The sequence below is a fragment of the Balaenoptera acutorostrata genome, chromosome 16, assembly GCF_949987535.1.
Source record: "Balaenoptera acutorostrata chromosome 16, mBalAcu1.1, whole genome shotgun sequence".
NCBI lineage: Eukaryota > Metazoa > Chordata > Mammalia > Artiodactyla > Balaenopteridae > Balaenoptera > Balaenoptera acutorostrata.
In genome coordinates, this window is record NC_080079.1 from 32223158 (window position 1) to 32241595 (window position 18438).

General features: G+C 41.7%; 1 protein-coding gene across 1 annotated transcript in view; it reads left to right on the forward strand.

Moving 5' to 3' along the window:
* Positions 1-18438, forward strand: part of TLL2 (tolloid like 2) — a 135743-nt gene that overhangs the window by 62236 nt on the left and 55069 nt on the right. The window contains exon 3 of the mRNA XM_007187438.2: positions 1131-1208. Within this exon, the coding sequence (XP_007187500.2) occupies positions 1131-1208 (78 nt within the window). The remainder of the gene's footprint in view (positions 1-1130; positions 1209-18438) is intronic.

Sequence of the window (18438 nt, forward strand, 5' to 3'; positions counted from 1 at the left end):
GCATTTGATCTTCAGAGCACTTTCTGAACGTGCAATCATCTTATTCCTTTATTTTCTTACCTACCATTTACTGTCCAACCGCCCATTTGGAACTTAGGCACTGTCTGTCCTGTTCACTGCTGGATCCCTGCTGCCCGGGACTGTACCTGGTTCACAGTAGGTCTAATAATAGATGGCGATAGACCATCTTCCTGGTGGGGACAGATGTGAACCTGGTTTCTAGATGATGATACTAGCAAACGAGTATGTGTATCACTGCCCTTGACTGAGGCAGTGTCGGCAGAGTCTGATTTATAAAGTAAGCAGAGCAATTGCTAAAAGGAGACTCACACCCCAAAGAGGAAACCAGGAGGCCTGTATAAGCCAAGGCAGCAGCAACTGCCGCATCACATATTTAGGAGCGGCACTGGTGACGTCTCCCTGCATCCCGTGCGGGGGACTCCAGAACCAGAGAGTGTCCTGTTTGCATTGGGCTTTCTCAGGGAGTTGGGGGTTAGGAAACTGACTTTGGGATTCGCCTGTTAACTCTGTATGTTTCACTCCAAGTGCCCTTGAACTGATTGAGGAGAGGCTACATTTATAATTTCTGAACTATGTTCATGGTTATAAGAAAGCAAGTTCTTTTTTTTTTTTTTTAATTTTTTGGGGGTTTATTTATTTAGTTATTTAGTTATTATTTATGGCTGTGTTGGGTCTTCGTTTCTGTGAGAGGGCTTTCTCTAGTTGCGGCAAGTGGGGGCCACTCTTCATCGTGGTGCGCGGGCCTCTCACCGTCGCGGCCTCTCTTGTTGCGGAGCACAGGCTCCAGACGCGCAGGCTCAGCAATTGTGGCTCACGGGCCTAGTTGCTCCGCGGCACGTGGGATCTTCCCAGACCAGGGCTCGAACCTGTGTCCCCCGCACCGGCAGGCAGACTCTCAACCACTGCACCACCAGGGAAGCCCAGAAAGCAAGTTCTTTTTGGCCTGAGCATCGAGTAGGGGCCCAGTCATCCTTTGTTAAACAGATCTTTACTGACCACTGGTGATTCTGAGCGTCCCCCAGGTGACCAGGTTTGTTCCCTCATCTCATGGTGCTGGTGCAAAGAAGGCTGGTGCGTCCTCACGTTTCTTTTCTTCTTTGTTCCTTTAGGTGGGCTTGGAGAGCAGCCATCTGAGAGCTGGTCGAATGCTACAGCCACGAATACCAGCAGTGAGGAAGCTAGAGAGGGTAATGTGAGGCCCCACCAGGCCTTGGGGTATTCTTTGTTTTTCAGTTGTTGTAAATTTCACATAACCTAAAATTTACCATTTTAACCATTTTAATGTGTACCATTTCATGGCATTAAGTACATATACAATGTTGTACCACCATCACCACTATCTAGTTCCAGTCGCACCCATTTCCCTCCCCCATCCCTGATTCTGGCTGTGGGAACCTCTTATTGTACCTTTTGCTTTCAAACTTAGTGAACTAGAAGCAGTGAAGTCTGTGAATGAGGAGGGGGTGAGGCCTTTTGTTGAGTGGGGTGGGCCGGCTGCCAGAGAAAGGTATAAGGTGGTGTTTGGTTGCTCGGGGACTGGAGGGCCTCCAGTTAGACTCTGCAGTCTGGGTGTGACTTTTCTCTCTAGCCTTTGGCTGGCCAGCTGAAGGCCCTGAGGACCGAGAGGAGGGATAACGAGGCTTTGGGAACTAGGGGTCTGACAGAATGAGTGGGCCTGGGAAGCAAGAAAGGGAAATAAAGCTGGGTGGGGACTGGGAGGCAGGTGTAGACTAGAGACCCCGTGGATAGTTGGCGGTTGGGGGGCTGTCTGTGGCAGGGGCCTGCCTGGAGGTACCACCTCTGCCTGTCTGCACACCAGCGCCCAGACGCGCGTGCGCTCTCAGAGATTCTAGCCTGGAGATTATGGGAGGCGCCTCACTGGAAGCATCTCGGTTTTGGAGAAGGTTTTCCTGTTCAGAAGCGGTGCTGGAGGAGAAGCGCTGCTGGGCTTCTGTCCGGCCTGCATCCTGCAGGAATCAGGGCTTGTTGCCGACAAGGGTATTTCTTCTATTGACACATAAAATTAACGCAGAGCAAAATGAATCATTTTTAAATGCCAGAATCCTGTGTTTCAGGGATGCTTCTGTAGAGGTGAAGTACAAATCATTATTCACTTTATGTTTTTTCTTTAACGTTATTTTATATTTTACACACACAATATATATATAACTTCACAGTAATGTACAAATGTGATGATATCATCATATACTTTTCTTAGTGTTGTGTTTTTTTCTTTTCCCTTTAATCTGGCTACCTCCTTCACTTCTTTTTTCCACATATTACCCCTCTACTCTTCCCCAGGTAATGCATGCTAATAACTTTGTTTTCACCCTTTCATATTTTTCTCCATGCACATATATTCACATATACACTGATGCAGAGATGTATACATATGCATACATAAACATACATATAAACACATAAACATATATACAGATATGTTTTGTCATTTTTTTAAAAAAAGGATCATATTTGATACGTGTTTTTTATGCATTATGCCTTTCTCACTCATCAATACCTCATGGAAAACCCCTCCAAGACACTTTTATAACTTCAATTTATTCTTTTGAATAGTTGCAAAATATTACTGGTATGAATGGGCCATAATTTATTCAATCCTTCCTTTATCAGTTAATACATAACTTCAAGTTTTTGCCATCATAAACAATGTTGCAGTAAAATACCTGAATATAGACCCTTACACACTTAGAATGTTTTAAGTAGATGTTGCTAAAATGCATTTCAAAAGGTGTAAGTGTGCTCCTTTCACCATATCCTCCCTGGCACTAGGTATTATCAGTGTTTTTAATAATGGAAACGATAGCTTATCATTAGTTAATTTGTATTTCTCTGACTCCTTGTGACTTTCAGCGTCTTTTCCTACCTTCGCCAGTGATTTGGGGGTGCACTTCTGTGACTCGCCTCTTCCTGTCCTTGGCCCATTTTCTGTTGGCTTGCTGATCCCCTCTTAGCAGTCTGATCTCCTTTAGAGAGAGGCAGACTCTTCCACTCCCACTCCCCACCACCACCATTTGACAAACGTGCGTCTGATTCTAAGTCACACCAAGTATTGCTGGGACCGTGCGCAGGGCCCCTTTAAAATCTGTATTTTTCTGCTTTGCTTTCTCAAAGGTATTTTGACTTAGGCATTTTCAGGCTCCCAGACACCTGGTAAAATCAGTGTCACTTCATTTTGGCCGCAGATGACCAGCACTTAGTGGTGAAAATGGACACAGGGTGTGAGGATGAAACCAGAAGGATTTGCCATTACCCTTCAGTGATGTAGACGCCACACCTAATTTTTCCTTCATGATTTAAGTGATTTATTATGGCATGAAAACCACCCCCAAACTTAGTGACTTCCAACTGTGATTTGTTATCTCTCATGATTCTGTGCATTGACTGGGCTTGCTGGGGTGGTACTTTGGCTGACGTCAGCTGGGGTCACTCACTTGATTAAATTCATCTAGCAGCTGCGCTGGGCCGAGAGGTCCAAAAAAAAGCTTTAGTCACATATTTGGTGCCTCACTGTGCCTCCACATGCTGTCTTTCCACATGGACCTTCACCATTTAGTTGTCCAAGGTTTTTTTATAGCATGGTGGCTGGCTTGCCAGAGAGAGGAGACAGAAGCCACCAGTTCACTTAAGGCATGGACTCTGAACTCTCAGAATGCTACTTCTGCCACATTCTATTGGTCAAAACAAGCCAAAGGGCCAGCTCAGCTTCAAGGAAAAGAAAATAGATTCCACCCCTTAATGTGAGAAGTGGCATGAACTTACAGGGATGAGAGCTGTGGCCATATTTGGAGACCATCTACTGCCTTCCCTCACTGCATCTTTCCTGCTCACCAGCAATAGCTATTGTCAGAATTTTTAATATTAATATTTGCTGGGTTTTTGGGTGTCATATGACCCAACCAAATAAACTTGAACAGTCAGACACACTCGGGTTTCCATCCCAGCAAGCCACTTGGTAGTTACAACCTTGGATAAGTTATCCCGCTCCTCATCGAAGGTTTGGAGAGCATTAGAAATAATATTTATGCAAAGCGCATAGCCATGTGTCTGGAACTTAAAAAGTACTCAGTAAGTGGAGCTCTTCCCCTTCTTCCTCTCCACCTTCACCTCCAAGAATTAGATTATCCAGCACTGAAAGTGCGTCGTCCACCTCTGGACTGGGATTTCACAGCTGTTTCACAGCTGTACAGAAACACCATTAAGGAAGACAGGAAGGAATAAGGCTGCCGCAGCCCATTAAAATTCTGCCTCTGGTTGTGTTGTACACGGTACTCACACTGGGACGAGACATCTTCTTGGGTGTCTTAAGGAGGGTGATGACAGCACTGCCCCGCCCACGCCCCACACCCCTGCAGCTGGCTACGTCCGTAGTCTGCAGCCCCTCAAATGATCCTGGTGTGTTTCAAGAGGATAATGTCAAGGTTAGGCCAGTCCCTCCACTCTGTATTACAGCAGCAGACGAGCAGGTCTTTAAGCATCCAGGGTGAGCCTGAGGAGGAAGGAGACCCCCCCCAAGGTGAGGTGAAGGCCATCCCTTCTAGCTTGTTCCCCCAGCCTTCCCATCTGTCCCTCCAGGATACTGTCAGGTGCCAGCCTGGGTGCCTCTTGTTTTTGTTTGAATTAAAGATAAGGCAAGTTGTGTCAATCTCAGATTCCCCTTTAATCACAACCCACCCCGCTTCCGCCACCCCCAGAAAAAGAGACCGCCCAAGCAGGAGAAAGGATCTGAGGGAAGCCCCTGGTCGGCTGGGTGCAGCACCAGGTGTATTTCCTGGCATTATGTTCCTCCTCTCAGCCCTGATGGTGGGCATTTGTGCTTCCAGATTTGGGGAGGGCTGGGGGGCTTGGGGAATTGCTCACTCAGCACCCCTTGGCAGACTGTTTGGTCTGAGGAGCCTTCCTACCCTGGAGAAGAGAGCTCAGCATGCATCTCGGGGCCGATAATGGGATTAATGAAATGGAGTGTGTAGCTGTTCCTCAAATGAAGCTGTGACTGTTTTGGTAGAGCCTGATTTCCAGAACCATATTCATAAAAGAGAATGGACCTTTCACTTTCTGTAGCAGTCCCTAAGGGCTCTGTGCTGCAGCAAATAATAATGGAATCAGGGTGCACCAGAGAGCAGGGGTCCCTCAAACTTGGGCACAGAGCATCACCTGAACCCCTGAATGTCACTTATGTCAGCATATCTGGGTGTAACCATTGAACCTGACTTTAGGCATTCTTTCTAGCCTGTCCCCAGATGGAGATGTGATGGTGATAACTGCAGCTCTCGTCGAGCCCTTACACAGCAGGCGTTTGATGTTCATTTCCTGGTTCCATGCCCATGACACCACCACGCAGCAGGAAGGAGATCTCAGGGGACAGTGGCTCGTCTAGAGCCACCCAGGTAGTGAATGGCAGCATTTACCTTGAGCCTGAGTCCCCCTGACTCTGAATCTCTTGCTCTTAATCTTTGGGCTACATCAGTGGTTCTCAAACTTCCTTAGGCATCCGAATCACTTGGGGAGACTGAAAAAGCACAGATGCCTTGACAGTCCTCTAGGCCAATTGAGTCCCAATCTCAGGGCAGGGGGGTGGACACCAGAATTTTTTAAAAGCTCCCTGATTGAATCCAATGTGCAGCCAAGTTTGGGAACCATCGTACAGAATAATCCACAGTCTCCCCCTTTACTGAGCCTTTCAGGATCACCACAGGCAAGGTGCGAATTTGCCCATCACCCATGGGGTGAGGGTTATGCAGATGGCTGGACTGTCAGGGTGTTTACTTCCAGTGTAGGCGGGACTGGTTGACTAATCGAAAATCCGCAGTTCCTTGCTTGAGAAGGCTGGGCCAGGCCTGGTTCCATTTATAATACGGCTGTGCCTTCAGCTGGAAACGGAACACTGAATAGCTATGGCAGATTTTCAGAGAGGATAGGGTACACTCCCAGAGCCAGAGAATTTAAATGGACTTTATCCCCCAGCCCACCCCACCCCCAGCATGTTAAATCCCTTCAGACACCCCTGAAGGGAGTCCTCCTCTGCATTTGCTCCTCTTCAGATGCAGGCCTCTTGGACCATAATAAATAATTACATCCTTCTATTTGGACTCCAATTCCAGATAGTAGTAATCCAAGAAAATCCAATAATGACAGTTGCATTAAGATCCTTCTTCCAGGCTAAGCAGAACATCTGTTTAGACATATTTTTAATCGGCAAATGCTTCCTGTGTTGAGTCCTCAGCAAATTAAATTTCTCACTGGACCGAGGGGGAAGCTGTCATTCAATAAGCCATCTCTGGAAATTACACCCCCGTCTCTTTCCAGGTGCACTTAAGATTTTCCCATGCTGACTCGGCTGCACCAGGCCCTAACATTACTGGGTCACATGTATATATAGCACAGCTTCTCTGAGAAACATTGGATTTCTTAGTGTTAGTCCCTCAGATAGAGAAATATTGATATTTTTGCTCATTCTCCAAAGGAGAGTTGGCGGCGGAGGAAAATTAAGAGACTTGTTGAAAACCATATGGGAAATGAATAACAAACTTCCACTTGCTACATCGCTGCCTGTGATTACTTAAGACAGGATTCTCAGGATTTAAACATTAAGGACTTCAGGGCTGCCAACATTTTGGAGAGGTTTCTGCCGCAGAATTGTTTGGACTGTTGGGTTGTTTATTTTTAGAATAACTCATCCATTCTTTAACTAATTAATTAAAAATCCAAGAGCACCGAATGCTTACCACCAGCCAGACACTGTGCTGGGTGTGAATAGAGTGGTGAATGAGCCAACCACAGTCCCTGCCCCCATGGAGCTTCCAGTCTACTGGGGCAACTCACATTTGAAATCTGGATGCAGTTTGTAGTTCTGGGCTGGGAGAGCAAGTTAGAATATCTGTAGAGGCCAAGCAGGTAATGTCAATGGATGAAATGCCTGGATGGGACCCTGCGAAGTGGGAGATAGATTCTAGCAACCAGGAAAACGTGTGCCCTGACTGTAGAGAGCAGGTGCTACTTAACTGCTATGGGTTGTAAATGATGGAAGATGGGCCCACTGTTGCCAGATCTTTCCATTTTTAAAGAAAAACTAGAAAATCTGGATTTTTATGTGAAATTCCTTGATTTTTAAAAGTTGGCTTCTCAAATGAGTAGCCAACTTTGTTTTTAAACAAAACAAAACAAAAACCCAAAGTGTGGGCCAAAAGTATCCAGGCCAAACAAAACACATCTGTGGGTTGGGTTTATCCCAAGAGCTGGAAGTGTGTGACTTCTGATCTAGAAATTCTAGCAGTAAAACAATTATGTTCAGGCTTAAAAATGTGTTATATGCCAACTTTCTTGTTCTGGCAACTGAACTGGCAGGGACCCCTTTTACAAACATAGAACTACTGGAAAAAAATATAAACTTCCTCTTTTTTTTAAAATTTATTTATTATTTTATATTTATTTTTGGCTGTGTTGGGTCTTTGTTGCTGCGCGGGGGCTTTCTCTAGTTGCGGTGAGTGGGAGCTACTCTTCGTTGCGGTGCGCGGGCTTCTCATTGTAGTGGCTTCTCTTGTTGCGGACCGCGGGCTCTAGGCACGCGGGCTTCAGTAGTTGTGGCGTACAGGCTCAGTAGTTGTGGCTCACGGGCTCCAGAGCACAGGCTCAGTAGTTGTGGCACACGGGCTTAGTTGCTCCACGGCATGTGGGAGCTTCCCAGACCAGGGCTCAAACCCGTGTCTCCTGCATTGGCAGGCGGATTCTTAACCACTACGCCACCAGGGAAGTCCTATAACCTTCCTCTTACTCCAAATTAAAAATACAGAGTTAAGCTCAAAGAAAAGATAGGGAAATTGTCATTATCAGAAAAGAACAGGGAACATAAACCCATAGAACTAAGCTTCAGATGGTGGCAAAACTGTGCAGAGGGCACTGAGACTGGGCCAAGATTTGGGGTACTGAGGGCTGGTGTTTTTTTTATGCCCATGTAACAGCTATATAGGTTCAGGATTTGTGGCCTTGGTCCCATGTGAGACAGGAAGTGGAGATTGAGATCTTGCATAAAATGAACTCCTTCAAAGGGCTTCCTAATCATTAAACCATTGAACCTGACTTTAGGCATTCTTTCTAGCCTGTCCCCAGATGCAGATGTGATGGTGATAACTGCAGCTCTCGTCGAGCCCTTACACAGCAGGCATTGGATGTTCATTGCCTGGTTCCATGCCCATGACACCACCATGCAGCAGGAAGGAGATCTCAGGGGACAGTGGAAAGAAAGAAAGAAAAAGAGAGAGAGAGAGAGAGAGAGAGAAAGAAAGAAAAAAGAAAAGAAAAGACAAGACTAGAAAAACTCTGTCCAGTGGCTGAAAGAAGTGGCAAGAAATCTTGCTATCTTTCCTAGGTTCTAAGTGGGGGTAAAAAAATATCTTCTATGAGAAACTGAATCCCAAAGCCTGTTCCTCAGACAGGTATAAGTTCTCAAATTTCATTTCCTATGTATGGAAACCATAAACTTAGAAATTAACATAAAAATTGATCTAGGACCCATAGAATCCCAAGAGCCCTGAAAAAATGAAAATCAGGGTCACACTCATTGCTGAGGGCATATGAGACTCTTGCAGAAAGGAATAAACCTCCCCCACAAAATGAACTTTAACTAAAAACATTAGAAACACAAAAAGTTAATCCATGAAGGATAATCAACAGAGACAATAACTTGGAGAATTAGTACCCCAAGATGCAGAAATAATAGAACAATCTGTGGGAGATTAAATAGGTATACATAAAAAGACTAAAGAGTCAATGGGAGAATTTGAAACTATTGTGGGGGAAAAAAAGAACAGATCAATTTAGAAGCCACTAAATAGGGCTTTTGGTAATGATAACTATTTATTGAAACTGGAATGGGATAAATAGTATATTGAACACAACTGAAGAGAGAATTATTGAAGTAGAAAATAGATCTGAGGGGGAGGAGCTTCAAGATGGCAGAAGAGTAAGACGTGGAGATCACCGTCCTCCCCACAAATACATCAGAAATACATCTACATGTGGAACAACTCCTACAGAACACCTACTGAACGCTGGCAGAAGACCTCAGACCTCCCAAAAGGCAATAAACTCCCCACGTACCTGGGTAGGGCAAAAGAAAAAAGAAAAAACAGAGACAAAAGAATAGGGACGGGACCTGCACCAGTGGGAGGGAGCTGTGAAGGAGGAAAGGTTTCCACACACTAGGAAACCCCTTCGTGGGCGGAGACTGAGGGTGGCGGAGGGGGGAAGCTTCGGAGCCACAGAGGAGAGCGCAACCACAGGGGTGCGGAGGGCAAAGCAGAGAGATTCCCACACAGAGGATTGGTGCCGACCAGCACTCACCAGCCCAAGAGGCTTGTCTGCTCACCCGCTGGGACGGGCAGGGCCTGGGAGCTGAGGCTCGGGCTTCGGAGGTCAGACTCCAGGGAGAGGACTGGCACTGGCTGTGTGAACACAGCCTGAAGGGGGCTAGTGCACCATAGCTAGCCAGGAGGGAGTCTGGGAAAATGTCTGGACCTGCCTAAGAGGCAAGAGACCATTGTTCCAGGGTGCGTGAGGAGAGGGGATTCAGAGCGCCGCCTAAATGAGCTCCAGAGACAGCGCAAGCCACAGCTATCAGCGTGGACCCCAGAGACGGGCATGAGATGCTAAGGCTGCTGCTGGAGCCACCAAGAAGCCTGTGTGCAAGCACAGGTCACTATCCACACCGCCCCTCCCGGGAGCCGGTGCAGCCTGCCACTGCCAGGGTCCTGTGATCCAGGGACAACTTCCCCGGGAGAACACATGGTGTGCCTCAGGCTGGTGCAACGTCACGCCCACCTCTACCGCCACAGGCTCGCCCTGCACTCTGTACCCCACCCTCCCCCCGGCCTGAGTGAGCCAAAGGCCCCTAATCAGCCACTCCTTCAACCCCGGCCTGTCTGGGCAGAGAACAGACAACCTCAGGCAACCTACACGCAGAGGCAGGGCCAAATCCAAAGCTGAACCCCAGGAGCTGTGTGAACAAAGAAGAGAAAGGGAAATCTCTCCCAGCTGCCTCAGGAGCAGGGGATTAAACCTCCACAATCAACTTGATGTACCCTGCATCTGTGGAATACCTGAATAGACAACGAATCATCCCAAATTGAGGAGGTGGACTTTGGGAGCAATGATATATATATATTTTCCCCTTTTTCTCTTTTTGTGACTGTGTATGTGTATGCTTCTGTGTGTGATTTTGTCTGTATAGCTTTGCTATTACCATTTGTCCTAGGGTTCTGTCTGTCCGTTTTTTTCTTTTTTCTTTTTTTTAGTAGAGGTTTTAGCTCTTGTTATCATAGGTTGATTGGTTTTTTGGTTTCGTTGCTCTCTTCTTTCTTTCTTTTTTTTAAATTACTTAAAAAATTTTTTTAATAATCATCTTTTATTTTTTATTTTAATAACTTTATTTTATTTTATTTTGTCTTTTTCTTTCTTTCTTTCTTTTCTCCCTTTAATTCTGAGCCGTGTGGATGACAGGCTCTTGGTGCTCAAGCCAGACATCAGGGCTGTGCCTCTGACATGGGAGAGCCAAGTTCAGGACATTGGTCCACCAGAAACCTCCCAGCTCCATGTAATATCAAACGGTGAAAATCTCCCAGAGATCTCCATCTCAATGCCAAGAGCCAGCTCCACTCAACGACCAGCAAGCTACCGTGCTGGACAACCTATGCCAAACAACTAGCAAGACAGGAACACAACCCCACCCATTAGCAGAGAGGCTGCCTAAAATCATAATAAGATCACAGACACCCCAAAACACACCACCAGATGTGGACCTGCCCACCAGAAAGACAAGATCCAGCCTCATCCATCAGAACACAGGAACTAGTCCCCTCCACCATGAAGCCTACACAACCCACTGAGCCAACCTTAGCCACTGGGGACAGACACTAAAAACAATGGGAACTACAAACCAGCAGCCTGTGAAAAGGAGACCCCAAACACAGTAAGTTAAGCAAAATGAGACGACAGAGAAACACACAGCAGATGAAGGAGCAAGGTAGAAACCCACCAGACCTAACAAATGAAGAGGAAATAGGCAGTCTACCTGAAAAAGAATTCAGAATAATGATAGTAAAGATGATCCAAAATCTTGGAAATAGAATGGAGAATATACAAGAAAAGTTTAACAAGGACCTGGAAGAACTAAAGAGCAAACAAACAATGATGAACAACACAATAAATGAAATTAAAAATTCTCTAGAAGGGATCAATAGCAGAATAACTGAGGCAGAAGAATGGATAAGTGACCTGGAAGATAAAATACTGGAAATAAATACTGCAGAGCAGAATAAAGAAAAAAGAATGAAGAGAATTGAGGACAGTCTCAGAGACCTCTGGGACAATATTAAACGAACCGACATTTGAATTATAGGGATCCGAGAAAAAGAAGAGAAAAAGAAAGGGACTAAGAAAATATTTGAAGAGATTATAGTTGAAAACTTCCCTAATATGGGAAAATAAATAGTTAATCAAGTCCAGGAAGCACAGAGAGTCCCATACAGGATAAATCCAAGGAGAAACAGGCCAAGACACGTATTAATCAAACTATCAAAAATTAAATACAAAGAGAAAATATTAAAAGCAGCAAGGGAAAGACAACAAATAACATACAAGGGAATCCCCCTAAGGTTAACAACTGATCTTTCAGCAGAAACTCTGCAAGCCCTAAGGGAGTGGCAGAACATATTTAAAGTGATGAAAGGGAAAAACCTACAACCAAGATTATTCTACCCAGCAAGGATCTCATTCAGATTCAACGGAGAAATTAAAACCTTTACAGACAAGCAAAAGCTAAGAGAATTCAGCACCACCAAACCAGCTTTACAACAAATGCTAAAGGAACGTCTCTAGGTGGAAACACAAGAGAAGAAAAAGACCTACAAAAACAAACCCAAAACAATTAAGAAAATGGTAATAGGAACATACATATCAATAACTACCTTAAATGTAAATGGATTAAGTGTTCCAACCAAAAGACACAGACTGGCTGAATGGATACAAAAACAAGACCCATATATATGCTGTCTACAAGAGACCCACTTCAGACCTAGGGACACATACTGACTGAAAGTGAGGGGATGGAAAAAGATATTCCATGCAAATGGAAATCAAAAGAAAGCTGGAGTAGCAATTCTCATATCAGACAAAATAGACTTTAAAACAAAGACTATTACAAGAAATAAAGAAAGACACTACATAATGATCAAGGGATCAATCCAAGAAGAAGATATAACAATTGTAAATATTTATGCATCCAACATAGGAGCACCTCAATACATAAGGCAAATACTAACAGCCATAAAAGGGGAAATCGACAGTAACACAATCATACTAGGGGACTTTAACACCCTACTTTCACCAATGGACAGATCATCCAAAATGAAAGTAAATAAGGAAACACAAGCTTTAAATGATACATTATAGAAGATAGACTTAATTGATATTTATAGGACATTCCATCCAAAAACAACAGAATACACTTTCTTCTCAAGTGTTCATTGAACATTCTCCAGGATAGATCATATCTTGGGTCACAAATCAAGCCTTGGTAAATTTAAGAAAATTGAAATCATATAAAGTATCTTTTCCGACCACAATGCTATGAGACTAGATGTCAATTACAGGAAAAAATCTGTAAAAATACAAACACATGGAGGCTAAACAATACACTACTTAATAACCAAGTGATCACTGAAGAAATCAAGGAGGAAATAAAAAAATACCTAGAAACAAATGACAATGAAAACACGATGACCCAAAACCTATGGGATGCAGCAAAATCAGTTCTAAGAGGGAGGTTTATAGCAATACAATCCTACCTTAAAAAACAAGAAACATCTCAAATAAACAACCTAACCTTACACCTGAAGCAATTAGAGAAAGAAGAACAAAAATACCCCAAAGCTAGCTTAAGGAAAGAAATCATAAAGATCAGATCAGAAATAAATGAAAAAGAAATGAAGGAAACGATAGCAAAGATCAATAAAACTAAAAGCTTGTTCTTTGAGAAGATAAACAAAATTGATAAACCATTAGCCAGACTCATCAAGAGAAAAAGGGAGAAGACTCAAATCAATAGAATTAGAAATGAAAAAGGAGAAGTAACAATTGACACTGCAGAAATACAAAGGATCATGAGAGATTAGTACAAGCAACTATATGCCAATAAAACGGACAACCTGGAAGAAATGGACAAATTCTTAGAAATGCACAACCTTCTGAGACTGAACCAGGAAGAAATAGAAAATATGAACAGACCAATCACAAGCACTGAAATTGAAACTGTAATTAAACATCTTCCAACAAACAAAAGCCTGGGACCAGATGGCTTCACAGGTGAATTCTATCAAACATTTAGACAAGAGCTAACACCTGTCTTTCTCAAACTCTTCCAAAATATAGCAGAGGGAGAAACACTCCCAAACTCATTCTACGAGGCCACCATCACCCTGATACCAAAACCAGACAAAGATGTCACAAAGAAAGAAAACTACAGGCCAATATCACTGATGAACATAGATGCAAAAATCCTCAACAAAATACTAGCAAACAGAATCCAACAGCACATTAAAAGGATCATACACCATGATCTAGTGGGGTTTATCCCAGGAATGCAAGAATTCTTCAATATACGCAAATCAATCAATGTGATATACCATATTAACAAATTGAAGGAGAAAAACCATATGATCATCTCAATAGATGCAGAGAAAGCTTTCGACAAAGTTCAATACCATTTATGAAAAAAACCCTCCAGAAAGTAGGCATAGAGGGAACCTACCTCAACATAATAAAGGCCATATATGACAAACCCACTGCCAACATCATCCTCAATGGTGAAAAACTGAAACCATTTCCACTAAGATCAGGAACAAGACAAGGTTGCCCACTCTCACCACTATTTTTCAACATAGTTTTGGAAGTTTTAGCCACAGCAATCAGAGAAGGAAAAGAAATAAAAGGAATCCAAATTGGCAAAGAAGAAGTAAAGCTGTCACTGTTTGCAGATGACATGATACTATACATAGAGAATCCTAAAGATGCCACCAGAAAACTACTAGAGCTAATCAATGAATTTGGTAAAGTTGCAGGATACAAAATTAATGCACAGAAATCTCTTGCATTCCTATACACTAATGATGAAAAATCTGAAAGTGAAATTAAGAGAACACTCAATTTACCATTGCAACAAAAAGAATAAAATATCTAAGAATAAACCTACCTAAGGAGACAAAAGACCTGTATGCAGAAAATTATAAGACACTGATGAAAGAAATTAACGGTGATACAAATAGACGGAGAGATATACCATGTTCTTGGATTGGAAGAATCAACATTGTGAAAATGACTATATTATCCAAAGCAATCTATAGATTCAATGCAATCCCTATCAAACTACCACTGGCATTTTTCACAGAACTAGAATAAAAATTTTCACAATTTGTATGGAAAAACAAAGACTCCGAATAGCCAAAGCAATCTTGAGAAAGAAAAACGGAGCTGGAGGAATCAGGCTCCCTGACTTCAGACTATACTACAAAGCTATAGTAATAAAGACAGTATGGTACTGGCACAAAAACAGAAATATAGATCAATGGAACAGGATAGAAAGCCCAGAGATAAACCCACACACATCTGGTCACCTTATTTTTGATAAAGGAGGCAAGACTATACAATGGAGAAAAGACAGACTCTTCAATAAATGGTGCTGGGAAAACTGGACAGCTACATGTAAAAGAATGAAATTAGAACACTCCCTAACACCAAGCACAAAAATAAACTCAAAATGGATTAAAGACCTAAATGTAAGGCCAAAACGTAAGGCCAGACACTATAAAACTCTTAGAGGAAAACATAGGCAGAACACTCTATGACATAAATCACAACAAGATCCTTTTTGACCCACCTCCTAGAGAAATGGAAATAAAAACAAAAATAAACAAATGGGACCTAATCAAACTTAAAAGCTTTTGTACAGCAAAGGAAACCATAAACAAGACGAAAACACAACCCTCAGAATGGGAGAAAATATTTGCAAATGAAGCAACTGACAAAGGATTAATCTCCAAAATTTACAAGCAGCTCATGCAGCTCAATATCAAAAAAACAAACAACCCAATCCAAAAATGGGCAGAAGACCTAGATAGACATTTCTCCAAAGAAGATATACAGATTGCCAACAAACACATGAAAGGATGCTCAACATCACTAATCATTAGAGAAATGCAAATCAAAACTGCAATGAGGTATCACCTCACACCAGTCACAATGGCCATCCTCAAAAAATCTAGAAACAATAAATTCTGGAGAGGGTGTGGAGAAAAGGGAACCCTCTTGCACTGTTGGTGGGAATGTAAATTGATACAGCCACTATAGAGAACAGTATGGAGATTCCTTAAAAAACTAAAAATAGAACTACCATATGACCCAGCAATCCCACTACTGGGCATATACCCTGAGATAACCATAATTCAAAAAGACATGTACCACAATGTTCATTGCAGCACTATTTATAATATCCAGGACATGGAAGCAACCTAAGTTGACCATTGACTGATGAATGGATAAAGAAGTTGTGGCACATATATACAATGGAATATTACTCAGCCATTAAAAAAAAACGAAATTGACTTATTTGTAGTGAGGTGGTTGGACCTAGAGTCTGTCATACAGAGTGAAGTAGGTCAGAAAGAGAAAAACAAATACTACATGCTAACACATATATATGGAATGTAAAAAAAAAGGGGGGTTCTGAAGAACCTAGGGGCAGTACAGGAATAAAGATGCAGACGTAGAGAATGGACTTGAGGACACAGGGATGGCGAAGGGTAAGCTGGGACGAAGTGAGAGAGTGGCATGGACATATATACACTACCAAATGTAAAATCGATAGCTAATGGGAAGCTGCCACATAGCACAGGGAGATCAGCTTGGTGCTTTGTGACCACCTAGAGAGATGGGATAGGGAAGGTGGGAGGGGATATGGGGATATATGTATATGTATGGCTGATTCACTTTGTTATAAAGCAGAAACTAACATACCACTGTAGAGCAATTATACTCCAATAAAGATGTTAAAAAAACAAACAAAGAAACAGAAAACCAAAGTAGTTCCAGAAGTTGTAGACACTGGAATAAGGCAAGAAAAAGAAATTAAATGCATACAAACTAGAAAGGAAGAAATAAAACTTCTGATTTCCAAGTGACATGTTTGTCTATGTAGAAGATCTCAAGGAATCAACAACAAACAAACAACTCCTAGAACTAATAAGTGAGTTTAAGAAGATGGCAGAATACAAGACCAAAACACACAAAAATGCTTATATTTCTAATAATAAACGTGCAGACACCAAAATTAAAAACACAATACCATTTATAATCATTCAACAAAAATGAAATACTTATACACTTTAAAAAAACACGTATAATATTTGTGTACTGAAAATTACACAGTGCTGATGAAAGAAATAAAGACCTACATAAATGGAGAGAAATACCATGTCCATGGATTGGAAGGAAGACTCAATATAGTAAAGATGCCAGTTCTCTCCATATTGATCTGTAGTTTTAATGTAATTCCCATTAAAATCTCAACATTTTTTTTTTTGTAGACATAGATAGCTTACTTTAAAATTTATATGGAAAGACACAAAATTCATATGGAAACATAGCTAAAACAATGGAAAAGAATTCTAAAATGAGAGTAATCACTCTGCCCGATATTAAGATTTACTACAGGCCTTCCTCAGTATCCCTGGGGGATTGGTTCCAGGACCCTTCACGGATACCAAATCTGTGGATGCTTAAGCACCTTATATAAAACGGCATAGTACTTGCATATAAACTATGCACATCCTTCCATATACTTCATATTATCTCCAGATTACTTTTAATACCTAATGCATTGTAAATGCTACATATTTGCTGGTGCACAGCAAATTCAAGTTTTGCTTTTTGGAACTTTCTGGAATTAAAAAAATACTTTTGATCCACAGTTGGTTGAATCTGCAATATTAAACCCATGGATATGGAGGACTGACTGTATATAATTACAGTAATAAGACAGTGTTATATTACCAGAGGGATAAACACATTGATCAATGGAACATAATAGAGAACCCAGAAATAAACCCTATTACTATATGACCCAGCAGTTCCACTCTTGGGTATTTATCTCAGAGAAATGAAAATCTTCACAAAAACACCTGTTCATGAATATTCATAACAGCTTTGTTTGTAAGAGCTGGAAACAACCCAGATGTCCTTCAACAAGTGAATGGTTAAACAAACTGTGTACTACTCAACAATAAAAATAAACTATTGATACATGCAACAACTTGGATGAATCTCCAGGAAATTGCACTGAGTGAGAAAAGCCAATTCCCAAAGGTTATATATGGTAGGATTCCATTTAAATAATATTCTTCAAATGAAAACATTTTTGCAGTGGAGAACAGATTAGTGGTTGAGAGTTTAGGGATGGGTTGGGAGGGAGGGGAAGGGAGGTGGATGTGATTTTAAAATGACAATATGAGGGATCCTTATGGTGATGGAACTGTTCAGTATCTTGAATGTGGTGGTAGATACACAAACCTATACATGCGATAAAATTGTGTAGAACTAGACACACACACACACACACACACACAAGTATACATAATGGTGGGGAAATCTGAATGAGATCAGTAGATGTCCATATCCCAGTTGTGATACTGTACTATAGTTTCATAAAATATTACTATTGGGGGAAACAGAGTAAAGGGTACACAAAATCTCTCAGTATTATTTCTTGTAACTGCATGTGGACCTACAATTATTTCAAAAAATTTTCAATTTACAAAAACTATTTCATATACAGTAAAAAAGTAATATTGAACCTCAACATTATGACCATCACAAAACTTGTTTTATTGTTTGTTGTGGGAAATGTATTGCTCACAGAATAACACCTATTGAATGACTCATTTAAAACAAAAAACATAATTACACAAAAAGACTGAAAATATGTAGATGCAGAAAAGTTATGTGAGGCAAACACTAATCAAAATAAAACTGGCATAGCAATATTAATATCAGTCAAAGTAATCTTTATTATGGATGAACATTATTACAGATAAAGAGGGTATTTAATGATGAAAGAAGCAATTTAGCTGGAACATTTAACAATCCTTAACTTTAACCAACATAGCCTTGAACAATATGAAGGAAAAATTAAAAATAAAGGAGAAGATGACAGTTCACAAGCTTAGTTCTCAAGGTTGTTTAAAACACTTTTCTCGGTAACAGATACACTAAGGAGCCAAAAACATTTGTAAGTAGAATATTTGAACAACATATGTGGCACCCTTCAACCATCAATTTTGGAAACCGATGCACATT